Source organism: Manis javanica, chromosome 3 (assembly GCF_040802235.1).
Source record: "Manis javanica isolate MJ-LG chromosome 3, MJ_LKY, whole genome shotgun sequence".
NCBI classification, from domain to species: Eukaryota; Metazoa; Chordata; class Mammalia; order Pholidota; family Manidae; genus Manis; species Manis javanica.
In genome coordinates this window covers 154,446,243-154,465,364 of record NC_133158.1, presented here as the reverse complement: position 1 = coordinate 154,465,364, position 19,122 = coordinate 154,446,243, and the positions used below count along the sequence as shown (strand labels likewise).

The following is a 19,122-nucleotide window of genomic DNA, read 5'->3' as shown; positions in this document are numbered from 1 at the left end:
TGAATTCCACCAGTCATTTTGAAGTCAGAACACTGAGTACATGCCAGCACCACCACTCAACGACGAGAGACCAGTTGTGGAATAAAATGACCATCAAGACTCTTTCAGGACAAGTACTTTGAGCATTCCATCAACCATAGAAACAAAACAGAGAACTCCCCCTTGCACAAGATGTCACCAGCTTTGGGACAGGAAAGGAATAAAAGCATGATTGGTCACCAGGATAAGTCAAAGACTTGTGTATTCATTATTAGGGCCTTGTGACAGCAATCAAGTATCAATGATGACTGTCAAGGAAAAGCTTGATAATATTTTTTAAATGGCCCATAACATTGTAACATAACTTGTAAACTAAGGCTGCTCCATCAAAGAATTATGGGCTTCAAAATAAATTCTAAGGCAAGTTCTTAGGAGAGGAGTTTCCCTTTGTGCAGTCAGCCCATCAGCCAGTGCACTCAATCTTGAACAAAGTGGTCCAGCTGGCACAACTTAGGCCATCAAAAGCCTAAGCCCCTCAACCCCCACCCCATGACCTCACTAGGTACATTTCAAGCTCCAGCTCGGAATTTAATTATCTCAAAATACCACAATTGAAATGATCTTCTGTCTGTGAAAATACTTTCCTGTATAGTCTAAATCAAATCTAAAATTCATGACATCAGAAAGCTTGAAGCAACGTGAAGGGAAGAAGAATGACAAAATAGCCTCCTGATTCGATGATATTTTAGGTTACCAAGTGCAACATAATGAAACTCCTGACCCAATTTCTACATAATTGATTTTCCAGCCCACAACTACTTCACCACGCAGTTGCTAATTACATCACTGTTTTGTGATAATTTCGTCAGCCAGCCAGGAGCAGTAAGGCCTACCAGGCAGGGTTCACTTTTCCAGCTTGCTTTTCCCAGGAATGGAGAGACTGCAGACCACCTACACTACCAGAAGTCCCTCTCTTCCCCAAGCCTCAGAAATTTTTTCGCATTTATCTTGGGTCACATCCTACCCACCCACAAACTCTGGGGTATCTGAATGAGTTGAGAGTGGTCAGGGAAGAGGGTACAGGTTTGTGACAGGAGTCTGTGGCAATACTCCAGATTCAGGGCAAAATCACCTACAATAATCCCCCCAATACTACTTCTTAAGACTTCGAGGACCCTGGAAGAACTTCGCTGGACTCCCTGCTCTGATCCCTTACCCTTACAATTCCAGCACCCATAGACTCCAGATCCCTGGAGTACCCTACTTCCCAGATCCCTGGAAAAGAAACGTGGAAGGACACAGACTGTCTTCCACACACACACAGACGGAGAAGCGCGCGCCATCGTGACTCTGTGCACCCCCGGCTCCAGGCTGACTTACTTGAGGAAGTACCTCTGGCCAGTGGCCGTGAAGGTCATCTCCCAGCCCGGAGGCAGCGGCAGCTCGTCGGTCACGTCGTAGGACTGCTGGCGGAGGTGCGCGTGCTGCTGCGCGGGGCTGCCCGCCGCGCCCGCGCCGGTGCCCAGCTGCAGGGACGCCGGCGACGAGTGCGAGCGGACGTGCTGGGCGCCGCCGGCCAGCCGGGGCCCCGGGTGGCCGCCGGACGAGTCGGTGCTCGACTGGCGCGAGTGCGAGCCAGAGTCAGGCTCCTTGAAGAACGACTCGGGCAAGATCTTCTTCCGCCACGAGCTAGGTTTGGGGTTCATGACCGAGTTGAAGAGGGCTTCGAGGTCGGTGTCTAGGTCCTGCGTGACGTGGATCACTTGCTGCCCGGGTGGCGGGAGCGGAGGCGCTGAGGCCGGATTCATCTTCTGCAAGGAGAAAGGTCAAATCAGCCTTTTATTTCAAATCAGGGGGAGGAAGTGCGGGAGGATAATAGAAAAGGGGAGACAGATAGGTGTCCGCCTCGGGATCCCAGACACTCAGCGGTAAGACTAGCTGGGTGGGGGAGGGGTCCCTCCTGGCCTCGAAAATTATGCAACTTTCTCGAAGCAAAGAAGTTACCAGGAGGAGGATGAGAGGGAAGGGCGGGTAGGGGGCGGGGGTAACTGCTCTCGGGATATTGCCGAACTGCGGGCGGCAAAGGACAGGTCGCAACCTTCCAGGTCAGGCAGCCGCCCCTCCCCACCCCACCCCCGCCCCAGAGAAGTCTCAGCCCGAGCCAGCTCCACGACATCTCCACTCCGGAAGCCGGAGGAGCCGGCCGCCCTGGAGCGGTGCCGGGGAAGCGGGCTCGCTCCAGCGGGCACTACCTGGGCGCGCGGCGAAGCCGAGTCTGGGCGTGCGGCGGCCGCCGTCCCGCCCGAACTCGCTGTCGGGCCTGGGTTGCTCGGGTGCGAGCCGAGCTCGCAGGGCTGGAGCCGGAGCCCCGCTGGCAAATCCCGACCCGACTCGGTGCCTGGCAGCCGAGGGGCTTCGGCTCTCACATCCCCGGAACTGGCCTCACGCGTTCGCGCTCCACGAGGAGGAGGCGGAGGAGAGGCAGACAGCGCGGCCGCCGCGGCTCCCGGACTGTCCCATAAACAAAGTTTGGAGCAAACTCCCACTCCCAGGAAAGAGGCGGGCCCGAAAGTTGAGCTGTTGAATTATGCATAACTTTCAAGTCCTGAGCCTGCCTGCCCCCGCTCGTCCCGCCCTTTCCTCCTCCTCCCCTACCCCGGCTCCAGAAAACCCTGGGCTTGATGGGTACTTTCAGGGTAAGAGGAGACGGGTGCCCCCCACCCGCTCCTCCTGGTCGCGCGGACGTCTCCCGCAGAGCCCTGGATCTGCATTCCTTTGAGTTTACCACGGACTTGGGGCGGGATCAAAGGGAAAGTGGCCCGAGCCTGTTTAATCAAGGGCTTGTGGACCGAAACCCAGGCCTAGGGCTGCGGAGGGCACGCGGGTGGGGGGCCCAGGCCCAGGAGGGGCGGGTCCTGGGCGCCGCGCCCTCTCTTCGTGCGCGTGCAGAGGCCTGAGCCCCCGGAGCTCTGCAGTGATCCGAGATTCGGCCTTAGGGCGGGCCCGTGTGCGCCCCGGCGCGGGGAGACACCACCGAGAGCAGCCTTTCCACGGGAGGCTGCTTAGAGCTTGTGACCATATTTGGTCTGGTGAGGAGGCATCTAGGCTGTTTGGCTCTCAGTTGTCTACTGGAGCGCAGACGGTGCCCAGAAAGTGCCTCTGTCGCTAGAGATGAGGCTTCGTCACTGGGTGCGTTGTCAACAACCAACCGTCAGTCCATTCATCAAAACTGTTTTCTCTCGGGTGAATCAGGTCACTAGGGATTGAGAAGAAACCTGGTCAAAACTGGGTGCTGGAAAGGGGGAGCAATCTCACCCTCCTCCCCGCGACATCCGCGCGGGTTGTGGGAGGATTGGAATGTCTCTGACCGCCCTCCAGAGAGCCTGGAGCCGGCGTGGAACCGGAGCAGGTGGCTGTGAGTAGAGAGGGTGCGCCAATGGCCCGGAATAAACCACTCACCCTCCCACCGACTGGATCTGGGCAAGGAGTGCAGACCCCCTGCCCCTAGATCTAGCCTGGCAAGACAGCTGCGGGAAGTAGGAAGAGGCCTTGCCCTCCGGGGCAGCTCAATTCCTTCTTGCCCTTGTCCCCTGTGCAGTGGGAGGAAAGGAGAGCAGCAGCAGTAAGTCAGGCTACACAAATCCCCCAACCCCACCCCTTTAATTCAAACATAAGTTTATGAAGTCAAATGAGGCAACATATGTACCTGTGGTCCCTAACTTAGGTTGTTCGACTTAGGATTTTTGACTTTAGGATGGTGCGAAAGCTATATGCACTCAAATTGTACTTGGAGTTTTGAATTTTGATCTTCTCCTGAGCATGCAATATGAAGATACTCTGTCCTGATGCTGTGCAGCAACCAGCCACCTGCAGCTCCCATACAGCTACAGGATCACAAGCACAAACCATGGACACCCTTTACCCATTCTGTGCCCACACAACCATTATGTTTTTCACACTCAGTACAGTATTCAACAAATTACAGGAGATATTCAACACTTCATTATACAGTAGGCTTTGTGTCAGATAATTTTTGCCCAACTGTAGGCTAATGTAAGTGTTCTGAGCCAGTTTAAGGTAGGCGAGGCTAAGCTAGGTTAGGTGTATTAAATGCATTTTTGACTTGTGATATTTTCAACTTATAATGGGTTTATCAGGATGTAACGCCATGGTAAATCAAGGAAGATCTATAAAGCATTTTGAAAAACATCTAGCCCAGCTATATACCCGTTTGTTAAATAAAATAGAATTGTATTAAGTACAAGTATTCTGCCTCAAAATTTTTATAAGGGTGAGATAAAAGTCAAAATGAAAATCTAAACTTGCCTTGAAAGAGAGGAGTTTACAGGAAAGACAAGGCCACCACACAGCTTGGTCTTAGCAAAGCAGTATTTTGAGGCCACTGTCTGAAAGGCTGAACCCTGTCACTGCCTAAAATAGAAGAGAGCCAACCAAAGGACACCCCACTGTCCTTGAGGGTGTGCTCTGATTCCAGACTCCCAAAGTGGGAAAAATCAGAACTGCCTTAGAAAGATAGACAGCCACACAAATCACCTTCAAAGATAAGCAGAGCATAGCTCCTTTCAGGAGATTCTAGAACCCTGGGTTTCCATGAGCAGCAAGTCCTCTGCCTGTAAGACTAGCAAAGGAAGGGGAAAGCTCCTACAGGTCACTCCATGGAAAATAAGATCTTTGCGAGCTATGGTCAGAAGCGACCACAGTTGCAACAATAAGGAAATTAGATATGGAACAAGAGGAAGTGACTGGGACCAAATGGTTACCAAATCAGAAGCCACAAAGTTGTTGATGATTAAAGTATGGAAACTTGAGGCCAGCCCTACTCCAGGAAGGTCCTCACCCAAAAGGAAGGTCCTGCTTTGTAAAGAGTACCTGGCTTGCTACAACAGAAGAAAATGTTGAGGGAGAGCCATGAGGCTAACCAACGGATGAGAATCAGGGTTGAAATTGGATAGGCAAGGATTGCCAAGCTTCAAGAAATCGATACTGGAGGGGGGAAGAATGGATGGCTGATTTGGAAATTGCCCTGATCATGAGATAACTCAACGGAAAAACTCCCAGTTCCCAAACAGCCCATAAGATATGATAGTGGATCATGGAAGAGATTTGCTTCAGTCCTTCAAACAATAGCTTCAGATTAAATAACACTTACAGGTGCCTTGTATGCATCGGTATTGCCAGTACAAGGCAGGATGGTGCAGTGGGTAAATGTATAATCTCTGGAGCAACATATCTGAATCACCTCAAGCAAAACACTTAACTCTCTATTCCCAGGTTTCCTCCTTTGTATATTAGGGACAATAACAGTACCCACCTCACAGATGCTAAATTTAAAAACTATACAAATGTAATCTGTTGACCCATGAGTTAGAACACAAGTACCTAGCTCTGCTCTCTACATTGGGCAAGTAATTTAGTCTCCCTAAGTTACAGATTACTCATTTACAAAGTAGAGATAATATTGTGGTAGTCTGTGACATTTCAGCCCTTTAATGGGCCACCTTCTTTCTGTTAGTTACCCCTTATAGACTCCCTTCACCTAAATCTAGACTGGGCCAGGGGCTTGTCTTAACCAAGAAAATGTAGCAGTAAAGCTGTGCTAGTTTCCCACCTTCACCCTTAAGAAGCTGTGGAAATTTCTGCTTTTTACTTTTGGGAGATCTAAGCCTCTAGGTAAGAATTCCAACTACCCTGCTGGACAAACTACATGGAGGGGGAGAGCCCTGAGATATGTGCAGAGAGGGGAAAGCCCAGCTCCCAGCATGTGAGCTGAGACTAGCTCCCAGGTGGCCCTCCAGCTAACTGCAACCATGTTAGTGACCACCATCAACACCAGTGAAAGAACCGCAGAGCCTAGACCATCTCAGACTGCAGAACTGCATGCAAATACAATGGATATTGTCTTAAACCACTGAGTTTGGGGATTTTTAAACAATGTAGAATGGGCACTCCAAGGATTAAATTAAAAAATGCAAATAAAGTTAACACAAATTCTGTTATATACTAAAGCACTCAGTGAATAATGGCTGTGATTTCAATCTCATGGAGACCCAAAGAATACATAATCTATTATATATCTCCACTTTACAGATAAAGAAACTAGCCCAATGAGTTTTAAAGTATTTTGTCCAAGTACACGTAATGAATTCATTCAAAAAAAAAACTGGGAATCATCCCAGGCTTTGTAATTCTAGATCAGAGTGTTTTTTCCTCCCTTCAATGCTGTCTAAGCCAGGAGTTGCTCCCTGTATTGTCATTTTAAATTAGTGTGATACCTGCTCAGACCTATCTCTCCCATTTTTATAAGATAATCAACTGAGACTACATTCCCACCTATATGTAAATCTCTTTCCACTTGCAAAGACCTTCCACCAGAAGTTGATGCCTACTTCCAAATCCTCCCTTCAACATACTTCCTACTGAAACTTTCCTGAGTCATCCATCCCTCCTCCCTGTCTGTCTACATCCAATCAGTGGCAAGTGCTGTGGCTTCATGTCCTTCACATCCACCCTTTCCCACTCCCACAATAGGACCTTATCTGGAAATGTTTACAGTGGCCTCCTAACTGGTTTCTCTGCCTCCAGTCTTTCATTTTTGGCCTCCTATTTTCATGATGATATTCCCTGGCTCACAAGTTTTTAACTACAAGAATAAAGGTTGAGCTATCAATCTCTAGTGCCCAAGGATTCCCAACAAGCTACTATCTTAATAGCTTTCTGACCTTGATTCATGCACAACCGTACCCTTCAGCTACTCAAGCCAGGCTCTGACCCAGTCGTGTCTGGCCTATTCCTTTACCACACATCTCTCTTTGTTTGAACCCTGCTCAGACCTGCCCTCCATACTCCATTGTCAAGCGTTCATTAATCTCTCCCTAATTTCCCCTAAATTCAAGTTGTTCTTGTCTTTGTCATCCCCTTGACACATAATCATACATAATGCCCTTATATCATATTTTGACTTTTACCTCAGTATGTCCTGCCTCCCTAACTGGATTGTAAATAGCTGCAGGACTAGAAACATTTTCCAATTCATGGAGAATTGCTACCCCTAAGGCCACAATTCTTTGTTGAGAGCATGATGTTCCTGACATGAATTTGCCCATTCCCTTTTCAGCACCCACTGGTGTACTCTCAACAGTTTACAGGTCCCCTACAAACCATTTGCTACAATTTTGGCACTCCATACAGACTTCTCCCCTGAATGGTCTTGCAAGCCCTCTGAGGGAAAGTCTAAGAGGACTTCACTGTTTTGTTTTTCCAATGCCTAACACGATGTTCTCCACACAGGACTGCCCAGTACCTGTACGCCTAGCGCAGTGGCTATTTCCCGACTATGCCATCTGCCATTTTTGCCTTAGGAAAGCCACAGGCTGCTTTCTCACCCCTCTGATTGCTAACTTGGTCTGAGTGACTGATTCCAGCCAAGGTGAATGGTCAGAAACTTGGTGGGATGGGTAGATTGTTAAAGGACTCTGACCCAGAAGCCCTTGGGGCAGAACCTGCCTGGACTTGCCGAACCAGTATGGAGAAAATTCCTAGAGCCCGGTCACCATTAGCAACTGAAGAGGAACAAAACAGACAAGGGCCTTGAATAGATATGGGTTTGAATAATAGAGTCCACAAAACCGATGAATAAAATTGATCTTTATTTCAACAGAAGAATAAAGTTGACTAGTTCCTCGACAAATCAAACATGACACCTGTGTATTCATCATTTAACTGCATCCCAAGCATCTAGCACAATGTCCAGCATATAGCAAGTTTACATATACTTAAAAAGAATTGGTACTGCCACCCATTTTTGCACTTACTCTACACAAGGGCAGGTCTCATTGCCAGGTTTCACTTTGGGGTTCCTAGTAAATGCATCATTGGCATGATCATAAGGAAGATGACTGTGATAATGATGATAGATGAGACTGTGTTCTGCCTAATGTACCTGTTGCTTCAGCAATGCAGCTGGACCAGAGGAAAAAGGGATTTCTGAGATTTAGTCTTCACTTGGGTACTGTGAACAAATTGTTTATCCTTTAGTACAAACTTCCACTGTTTGTTTTTTGACTAGGGAAAAAAATTTTCAATGGAAAAAATAAACTAATTAATAAATATTCTCTAAGAAAAGAAAAATACACTTCTTTTGAAAATGCTGAACAGCAAAAAGTGTAGCTTGGAAGTTAACCATCAAGCTATCTAGCAAAGTTGCCAATTACAGCATAATCTATGGTAAGGGAAAATTCAAAGTTTCCTAAACATTTAACAAGAGATTGGTTAAGTATCTCTGAAAGCTTAATATATCAAATGAAGTTTTTGGTAGCTATCTGAAATAGTATTTATGAAGACAACATACCAATGTGAAAAATAAACATTTTTTTTAATTTTAGTGAAAAAAAAATCCAGAAACAATTATCTTTGAACACTATAATTACAACTTTGTTCAAAAACATAGGGAAAAAATGAAAAGATGCTAAAATAATGCCAAAGAATAAAATATCTATGTAAAAATTAAAAAGGCGAGTGTTTCTCTCTATTTACTTAGATCTGTGTAAATCTATAAATGCTTAACACTCGGAAGCCCAAACCATACTATTAATATTATTTGGGAAATGATGAGAGAACTAATTAGCAGTGCTTGGGGGGAAATTTCATGGTGCTCAGTATTATCCTGTATTCAAGAAATATGTATATATATTTTTGGAGTGCCCAATGTGGACAATACCTGAAATGTTCTTTCAAGCTGAGCTTGGAAGAGTTTGCCACCTGATGGTGCATTCAGTGTTTGACCATGTCAAGCAACTCCTCCCTCCACCCAAGTAAGTCCCAGATCTGGTTACTCCAGCTGTTCTAGCCACTGCTCTTCCCGTCTTGCTTGTCATGTTGACAGGAGCCAAGCGTATACAAGCTATACTATTATCTCTGTTGCAGCATTGTCCAGACTGCAGTGAGGCCACCTTTCCAGCCTGGTCAAGGAAGGTCAAGTTCATTGTTTGGAGCCAAGGAGAAGAGGAGAGGACCAGTCAAACCAAGACAGGCTGGAGAGAGGACCCAGGACTCAAATTCTGCTCCAAAAGGAGCTGACCCTACAGGCATAAATTCAAATCAGACATGCTTAAAACAATTTTAAAATTCTCTTAAAAAATATATATTTGCAGATAATCTCAGATAAGAGGGTAAATTTGTTTTCAAGTAGTGTCTGCCACACAATAAACCCTGATTTGACCAAATGGATATAGATATTTCCACAGTCATAATTAAAAGTTGTTAGTATTTCGATTATCACAATAATACTAAATAATGTTTATATTTTAAAGATTACAAAAGAGTTTCACATGAACAATCACACATGAGTCTCACAGGAAATCAGGTAAGACTTACTAGAACTTCTATTTTATAAATAAGAAAAGAAAGGTTCAGAAAAATGTGTGCCTTGCCAAAGGTCATCAGCATGTAAACAGAGAGCCAGAACTCACACCATGCAGTGCCTGTAGGATTTCAAACTATATTTCTCTTATTACTTCATAATTGAATCAGTTTTAATTGCCTCCTTTGTAAGCATACAAAATTACGTTTGTTTCTCAAAGTAAAATTTGAAAAAAGCTAAAGGATGCTTTAAAAGTTATTTTTCCTTAACTGGCTTAACAGTATCATTTCACAAATGCTTTGTCATCTAATGGCCATTCAATGCACAGAGGCTCCTAAAATTTAAATTGAAGTTGTCTCCTCCCTGTCATTATATAAAATGAAAAATTCAAATGTGTTGGAGGTACTTAAAATGCAATCAAACCTTGATTAATGGAATCCTTGTGTGTATTAAAGAACCCTTTGTGATGTGAATCATCACTACAAATTAAATGAAACAGACAGTCCCTATTTTTTTAAGGGTTGTATTCCTAAAGTTATGCTGTAAATTGGTCATTTGGAACTCAGAATGTTTTGTTATAGAAATAAAAAGTACATAAATGTATAAGAAATACAGTAAAATATAGAATGTGTTATATTATTTTTAAAATGTATTGTAAATGATGGCTAGGCACCCCAGCTAACTAGGGGCTCTAACACAGCCCCAACTTCTTGGGAGCTCCCAAACCTCAGTCTGTCCTGATCCTCACATTGTATCTGTCTGCAGCCTTAGGAGACTGGTGTGGGAGGGGGAGGACAGCACAGAAAGCAAGGGGCATTCCTCCCACCATAGCGGCAAGAAGAGGGTCAAAGTGATTCCTATGAGTCCAGTACTCCAGATTACCTGGTTGGGCAAATTCACATTTTCTGTATCACACATTATTAAGGAGTGAGACAAAAGTAGGTAAGACTCCTCTTGGCTATAGGTAAAAAGTTAACTTCACTTAAGCAAAAGGGAGCAGTTTTAAGGGTACTGCATAGAACCCAGTGGAGATCTACACACTTTTCTCTCCTGTTTCCCTCTGCAAATCCACTTAATTCTTCTTTCTGGACAAACCAGCCTTTTCTGCTCTCAATCGACATGGCACATAGTTGTCTACCCCTCACAATTTCACATATTATATGTAGTTCCCCTTAAAAGAGAAATCGATTCTGCCTCAGGTCTAAATTCCCAGAAAAGGTCCCTGATTGGTTTAGCTGAAATCAGGTGTCCATGTTTGGACCAATCACCTTTGATAAGGAAGGAGGGAGAGCAGGTCAAGAACAAGTACAGGTGAGCCTGACTCTAAAGGGAGGCTAGGAAACTCCCAGAAAAGAGGGCCCAAGCAGAGGCCCCAACTGATGGAGTACCTGCCTGTGTTCATATGGTGGATTTCTTAGCATGAACACAAGTCTTCAACCGTTTGTCTTTTAGAAATTAATCACCAACAAAATACTAGCAGGTATCACCTGATGCTCTTTGAAGGCAAATTCTGCTGCGCTAAGACCCCCACCCCTTAAAATCCAATCACCAACACAGAACACACCCTACCCCTAACTCCTTAAAAACGTGCTTCCTCACCCACGAGCTGCTGCTCCCTCTCTCTGGGGGCAGCCATTTTCTCTTTCAGATAATAAAATCACTTGCGGGGGGCCCTTGTCTCCTGAGTCATTCTGGGGTAAGGAGGGTCGCGGTGATATACCCTTTCACTCTTGATAGACAAAAAAAAAAAAATTTAGGACTACCTGGGCACTCACCTAGTGGCGGCCCATTGTAGTTCTATTGAATCATCATCTCCCATTTTGGGGGCAAAGATTTCAGGCAAGAGAAGTGTGGTCATTCTCTCTGTATATTTCCTCTCACCTGCCATCATTCTGTGTTTCACATAAGTGGAAAGAATCTGAAGATACTTGAATAGAGACTTAAAACACATTGATGAAATGCAAAAGAAAAAAATAAATGAGAAGATCCCGGAGATTTAGCCCCCGTGTTACTAAAATAATCCGTAAACTACAGCCTGTGGAAGTGTCAGTCATCTTCCCTGGTACAGGTTGCACAGCCAGTTCAACATCACAGATGATGGCAATCCGGCTAGTTGGCGTTGAATTTATAAAAATAAAACTGGTTAAGGGCTTTTGAGAAAAAAGCCTCTAGATTTTTATTCATTCACCTGTAACTGTTAAAAGACCCCCCTTATCCAAATAAGAATGGGAACTTGTACCTTTCAATGAGGAAAGACAGTACTTTGTCTGATGTTGATTTAAATATGTTCCTGGGAAAGAAATCGATCTCTTCTGTCTGCCCTGAGGGTAGGTACATTTAGGTGTAACTACCTAATGCTTCATCACTTCACATCACAAGCCAAGGTCATAAGTTAGAAGTGATAGATCCCTTTCTTAGAACAAAATCAGTCAGCAATAGATGGGGACTCTTGATGAATTCTCTGAGAACTCTGGAGCAATAGTTATATTGATTCCTCCACATAAGCTCGCTTAGACACTCCACTCACCAAAAACATCACATGGGTTTCAAAACTTTTTGTTAGTGTTTGAACACCCCACAAGGAGACTGCCAAGAAGTAAATCTAGTCTGTTTGGCAAGGCAGACATAATCTGGTGGTAAAATTTAATCTTTGCTAATGAATCCTCCCTTTCACTTTCTGGGCTGCTCGGTCAAATGAGTTAGGAGACCAAACATTAGAGCCTCCAATGCAAGCTGCTGGTGGGAGAGACGAGCACATTTTACCTAAAATCACAAAAGGCCTTTGTGCTGAATCCTAGTTTTTACCTTTGGTCAGTCTTTTTCTATTTCACCACTGCTAGGGGGTTTATTTTTGTGGGAGAGGCAATAAAAACCTCACATATAGGTGTTTTCCCACCCAGACTTATTTACTTGCAAGGGAACCTCCTCAGTGGCCACAAAACCCCATCAAGGAAAATCTCAACCAAGTTTATTCCTTGTGCCAGTCCCATTACTTCACAGCTTGGGGCAGCAGGGTGTAGCTGGTCTGGGAACAAGAGCTCTTTCTTCCAGTTATCACATATCCATCTGAACTCAAAAAGGCCTCACTTAAATCAGGAATTTGTATTCTCAAAATGTCAGTTCATTTGAATTTGCAGTTCTGTCGTCTAGAGACAAACTGGGTCCCTATCGGTGGAGTGAAATGGGAGCGGGAAAGGAGGGAATCACAAAAGTAACCCAGGAAAACATTGAAAGTGAACTTGTCCTTCCACAAACAGACAAAATAGACCTGTTTAAGTTGGTACAAGTTCTAGAAGACACAAACATCCTGTAACTCCTCTTCAGAGTAAAATTACAGTAAATTTGCTGGCAGAAATACCTGTATTTATAAGGCAGGAATCTGTTTAACTTTCAGTGTTCAAACTATTCATAAAGAAAAAGAAATTGAGAAGAGAAGATGACTACTTGGGAAAGATCTAGCAAGCATGGTTTGCAGGTCAGTTCAGATCCACCAGGAAGCAGATGCCAGGATGGGATTAGATGAGCAGGAGATGTACTGGGGGAAATGCCTGTCAAGAATAAAGGGTAAAGGGAAGGAGAGTAGGCCAGGGCAGTCTTTAGATCAGTGTGGGTCTGACACCTGTGAAAGGAGGAAAGAAAGAAAGAGACAGCTCCAAGACAATGACTGACCACGAGAGGGGTCCTGGGACGGACAGAAATGCTTGGCACCGGCGGACTGCTGGCCTGCAGTGTGGACAGTGTGGTAGGTGTCACAGGAGGGGTAGCTGGGGCTGCCAGCTCACTGCTCTCCTCACAGTAGTTTCTCTATTGAAGGGATTCCCTAAACAGTGACCCCACAGGGCTTTCACCACAGTCTACACAGACTGCATCACATAGACTCTACCCATTTTTGGCATGCAGTTCTCCCAGTGTCTGTGGACTTCTCCCACTAAGGAAAAACTTAGAAGAGGGAGGTTAGTGATACAAACCACAGCTCCTAATGCTGCAGTTTGTCTTGGGACAAGAACTGGTATTTATCTTCTCCACTATCAACTCTAAAGTCTCCATGTTGTATGCTGTCACCTCTGCAGGTTTCAATAGCTTGCTTACCTGGTGGTACAGCTCAAACCTAGATTCCTCAGGGATCATGCCCTTGGAATCCTGCCCCTTTCAGAATGGGGCTGCTAAGGACAGAACAAGAGATAAATCCTCAAAGATGTTATTTTAAGCTCCTGGATGTAACAATTCCTCAAGTCCACAACTATACAGTTATAAGACCAATAAAATCCTATTATTATGTGAACTGATTTTAGTTCATTTCTGTTTCTTGGAACTGAACTGGTACCTAATAACTAGAATAAAACAAACAAAAATTCATAAATGTCTCCTTTTCCCCTTTCCCTTATCTTAGAAAAGGCCATAAACTCAACTGCTGCTTTGGGCCCACATGAGCCTTTGGTTCTTTTGTGACACAAATTGACACAAAATATATATATATATATATATATAAAGACCATGTTCCATGTTGCCACACAATTGCTTTCAGCCCCCTAATGTTACCATCCTGGCATTGGACTCTTCCGCTATCTAGAAATCCATGACTAGGTAATAGGAAGAGAAGGATATGGCAGATGGTTATACCCCAGGCGGTCATTCTCCCCTCTGCTCTTTCTTTTTTTGATATTTCAATGGCAGATCCTTTTCTCCTGCTCTAGATCTTCTCTCCAGTGCTGGTCCTTCATATTTACTAGGCCCCTTACCTGGAGTAAAATAGGTCCAAGAACAGAATAAAGCCTAATGAGTCAAGGTCTTGGTCTGTATCTAGAGGCCAGGCTTGGGAAATGGGTGGGAAGCTTCTCTATAGCAGCCAGTGGTAAGAGAAGCCAGTAACAATCACATGAGGGCTCGGCTACCTTTAAAGCCAGAACACCGTAGTCCCACCTGCGCAGCTCTAGTTGGGAAGTGATCTTAACAGCACAGACTAGGCTCCTGTCATCTTGCTGATGATGTGTAGGCCTCATAGGAATGCCTGGATGTTCAGGGAAAGGAAGACCCACTTCTTGGTCTTCTCACCACTCTGAAAGTATTTAGGTTTGGGTAGCAGATCTAGGCCCATGTAGGCCCAATAAGGAACTATGAAATCCTTTCTTGTTCCAGGATTACCATTTTTAAGCATTATTAAATTAGAAGCACTTAAAAGGCCAATTACATTTAAGTAAATGTTTCAGGTATCTCACTGCAAAACAAGCCACCCTAAACTTAGGGGTCTGAAATGATTTAGAAATAGTAATAATTTGTTAATATAATCTCTCATGGTCCTGGGGATTGACTGAGCTCAGCTAGGCAGTGGTCTCTTAGGGTATCTCATGTACTTGGTATCAGATAGTGGCTGGGGCTGAAGTCATTTCAAAGGCTGCCTCACTCACATGTCTTGTGACAGATTCCAGCTGTTGTCTGAGACTTTAGCTACGACTATCAGCTGGAGTACCTATAAGTGGCCTTTCAAGGTGGCCTGGGTTTCTTCATGCTGTGGTAGCTGGGTTCCAAGAGAAGTGTCCTAAGACAGAGAGAGCCAGGCAGAAGCCATATCACCCTTTATGATCTAGCCTCTGAAATTACATAGTCACTTCCACCACATTCTATTGGCAGAAAGGTCACACATTCACCCAGGTTGAATGGGAGGATAGAGATGTCACCTCTTAATCAGAGAGGAGTGAGGTCACTTGGGAAGATGAGCATGTGGAAGTGAGAAATATTGTTATAGCCATCTTTGGAAAATATTTCTGCCATTGTAAGTTTCTTTCAATAATGTCACAGATGGTAGCTGAGTGAATACAAAGTATCTTTGTAATCTGAATGTTGACTACCAGGAGCTCTACTAAAACACTGTGATATAGGAAAGGAAAAGTCACCATATAATGAAAATATTCACTAATATGCACTCAAGCATCTCCTTCCATTTACAGAGAGTGTCTTTCATTGTTGGAAGTTTTAAGTATATACCCATACAATGCAAAATGAAAAGGTAAATGTTGTGAAAGATAAAAGATTTCATTAAGTCAATTATTTTTAAAGGATACAGTAATCCCTCCTTATCCAGGGGCATATGTTCCAAGACATATGGCTGCCTGAAGTTACAAATAGTGCCAAGTCCTATATATTGCTATGTTTTTCTTCTACATACATACCTATGATAAAGTTTAATTTATAAATTAGGCAATGGCAAGACATTGATAATAACCAATAACAAAATCAGAAAATTATAATAAACTGTAATGAAAGTTATTTGAGTGTGGTCTCTCTCCCTCAGAATATCTTACTCCACTCTACTCTGTTTCATGTAACGATGTGAGATAACAAAATGCCTGTGTAAAAAGACGAAGTGAGGTGAATGATATAGGCATTATGATGTAGTATTAGACTACTCTTGACCATCTAACAGTATCTCAGAAGGAGGATCATATGCTTTCAGTTGACTGTGGGTAACCGAAACCATAGAAAGTGAAAACAAGAATAAGGGGAGACTACTGTATTTGGAATCTTGTGTAACTGGTAGAAGAGTTAGCAACTGAAAAAAAAAATCAGCAAGGATGACCACATATTAATGGGATTATTCAAAACCCTAAGAGTAAGAAAGACATTAGGGAAAATTGTTGAAACTTTCAGTATTTCTGCATGTTATATGAAGAACATTGCTAACTTTTGTTGAAAAAATTATGTGCCCTCCAAAAACAAAACAAAAAAACGAGTATTTGATTCAGTACTTGTACATTTCAAGGGCCAGTCCCTAACTTCTACAGTAACCTAAATTTTGTTATATATGATTTAAAATTTTTATAATTTTTAGTTCTAATGGTATTGTGCAAGTCAAACTTCATCCTATGAAATTTTGATCCCATTTTGAGTGGCTTTTACTTTAGTGGCCTTTTTTCCACTACTTTTGAAAACAGGCCCTTCTTTAATCCAGACAAGCTTTCATCATTCCCTAGGGAGTTAAGTATGAGCAACACCAATTAAAATGACTTCAGTGATAGTATTTTCGTAGCTTCCCTAGAAAGCCTGTTACATCAAATGAAATTAAACCTGAGTATTAGTTTTTGCCTTAGATGTTAGGGCAAGATGCATCTGTAGTCATATGCCAGATACTCTTTCACTAAACATTTGTTGATGTTTGTTCCTGCTTTGTGCAAGGTGTGTGCTAAAGTATTGGAGGCACAATAAAGAGCAGCAAACTCTGTGATGAAAGCATTAAACTAGGTGTTTTCATTCCAGGTCCCTGTGAAGTTTACACCACCATCTCCACCACCACCACTACCAATACCACTTCTACTACTATCACCACCATCATCACTTCTACCATCACCAGCAAGCAGCCACATAGATCTTACAGCATAAAGCACATTTACTATGAAAACTGGAATTAAATAAAGAACTCTGGCCTATAGTTATTTGGAAAACAATATCTCTTGTGCATTTAATTCACTTGTCCTTCTCTTGATGTATGTTGCATATTACCAAAGGATACACACCACTATGCTGGAATTTTCAGAGCAGTTTTTCAGCATTCTCATGCTGAAAAGGAAATTTTTCTCATGCTAGGAGGAAATCTTAAGTGTGAAGGAATCATAGAAATTACTTATTCCAACTCCCCCATTTTATAGATGAGGAAAATGAAGTTCACAGAAGGGAAGTGACTTTCCAGGATCACATGAGTAGACAAGGATAAAATAGTAATCAAAATAAGAACTCAATCCCCTTGATTTGCTCACTACCCAGGATCGAACTCTCTCCCACAGACCCATGCTGTAGGAGAACGGAATAAGGACTATTAATTAAGAAAAAGTTATCACATCTCACAGGCAGAGAAACTCTCTGGAGAAAAGGAGAAAGTACAAATCCCCACCCAGGAGCTCTTTGTTAGCTCAATTTGTGGTTGGTTATGTAAATGAAGAGGCCTTGCAAGAGAATGGGGTCATGAGTTTCCTGGGGGATAGGCATGATAATGCTGTATGCCTGGAAAGAAAATGATACTTTGCACTTGTATAAAGCCTTTCATCCATCCAACAATAATAAAGAAGACTTTGTACTTTCAGCCAAATATTGCAAAGTACTTAACAAATGTTTAACTCATGAATCCTCAGAACGACCAAGAAAGGAAAACTTTGGAAAGGAAGACAGCAGCTCTTAATCCTCATGCTCCAAAGGGGAATCTAAGGTCAGAAGATAGGAGCCTACACCTAGCTGAGTGACGTCACTGGCAGGGCTCCTCAGACGCACAGACATTTTTGTGTTTGAACACTGTCGAAGGGGACCTAGACACAGGACTTTGAAAAGGGCAGAGGTGGACCAAAAAATACCCTGCTTGTTCTTCCAGCCCAGTAAATCTGTGAAGCAAAAGAGGTTTGGTTTTGAGTTTTTAAAGATTCTTTGAATTCTCTTCAAAGATTTTTGGCTTGTTCCCTAGGAGAATTTTTTTAAAAGCATGTATCCCTTCACAAAATTTTTAGGTATGTCTAAAATATTTCGTATGTTTAAATAATTGCAAAGGTGATTTCCAGCATACGATTAATAATAGAGACATTTAAAAATAAACTATTGCAATACTCTTTCTAAAATATCCAATTGAATCAAAATTCCAAGCAATCTGATAGCCATCATCATCTATTTAAAAAAATATATTTATACATATATACAAGATCTTCTTTAACAGTTGGAAATTTTACATTATTTCCCTTTGTCATTAAGCTTACATTTTTATCTTACTTCTACATACTTTTATCCTAATATACTATATAATATTTAAAGAATAAATAAAATGGGTTATCACTGAAAAGTATTCCATGATGTAATTTCATACATGTAAGTTTTAATTATTTAATGATGTTCACATTATATGAAGGAATCATGAAATTTTTATCCATGAGCTTTATCTAGTACAGTAGAGAACAGAGTAGTATCATTTCGGTTAAATTTAAAGGAATTTGCACCCCCGAGTTACACAAGTTTTGAGAGCATCATTCAGAGAGTATTCTATTCTAGTAAAGATAGACGGCCTAGGAAAGGTATGGGAGACTCCGATGTGTGCCCTGTTTAGCTGTGCCACTTAGCCCTGCGTCAGCATCAGAAAACCTGCACTGCTTCTACTAATTGTGGATGATTCTTTCCAACTAATGGTACTTCCTATGGCTGAATAGTGAGAATAACTGAAAACAAATGGCAGGCACCAATTTCAGCATTTGAAGTGTTCCTTGCTTTGCCATCCTGGGTTTCTCCCCTAAGAGTTACGCATTCTTTGACAATAAAAAGGGATCAAGAGATGCTAAGTCACTCTCTGTACACTCACACCATCTCCGAATCCAGAGCCTCCCAACACAAGTCTATCGCCTCAGATGCTTGGCTTTTTTTTTTTTTCTGAGAACATTTAAGTTCTACGCCCTTAGCATATTTCAGTATACAAAAAACAGTATTACCAACTATAGTTTATCATGTTATACTTAAGATTCTCAGACCTTGTTCATTTTACAAGTGAAAGTTTGTGCCCTTTTAGCAACTTCTGTTTCCAACTACCACCCGCCCCCCCCACCCCCCGCTCCCCACCGACCCCAGCAGCATCCCCACCAGGCCTCAGCTTCTGGCAACAAACATTCTACTCTGTTTCTATGAATTCAACTTTCTTTCTCTGTTTCGTCTTTTAGATTACACATATAAGTGATACCACACAGTATCTGTATTTCTCTGTTTGGCTTATTTCACTTAACATAATGTCCTCTAAATTCATCCATGTT

At 43.0% G+C, this 19,122-nt stretch overlaps 1 protein-coding gene and 1 long non-coding RNA gene across 3 annotated transcripts in view; one reads left to right on the top strand and one right to left on the bottom strand.

Annotated features, from left to right (window-relative positions):
* WWTR1 (WW domain containing transcription regulator 1) overlaps positions 1-2,571 on the bottom strand; it is a 119,114-nt gene extending 116,543 nt beyond the window's left edge. The window contains exons 1-2 of the mRNA XM_037008260.2: positions 2,232-2,571; positions 1,360-1,790 (exon numbers count right to left, since the gene is read on the bottom strand). Of these exons, the coding sequence (XP_036864155.1) occupies positions 1,360-1,787 (428 nt within the window). The 5' untranslated portion in view covers positions 1,788-1,790; positions 2,232-2,571. The remainder of the gene's footprint in view (positions 1-1,359; positions 1,791-2,231) is intronic.
* On the top strand, positions 1,639-18,170 carry LOC118970465 (uncharacterized). Of its 2 annotated transcripts, XR_005058502.2 has the most exons (4): positions 1,639-1,804; positions 7,288-7,433; positions 8,923-9,361; positions 16,610-18,170. It is a non-coding gene; the product is annotated as an uncharacterized lncRNA (long non-coding RNA). The 2 variants fall into 2 exon arrangements; XR_005058501.2 differs by lacking the exon at positions 16,610-18,170 and having other exon boundaries at positions 8,923-13,890.
* The last annotated feature ends 952 nt before the right edge of the window (positions 18,171-19,122 follow it).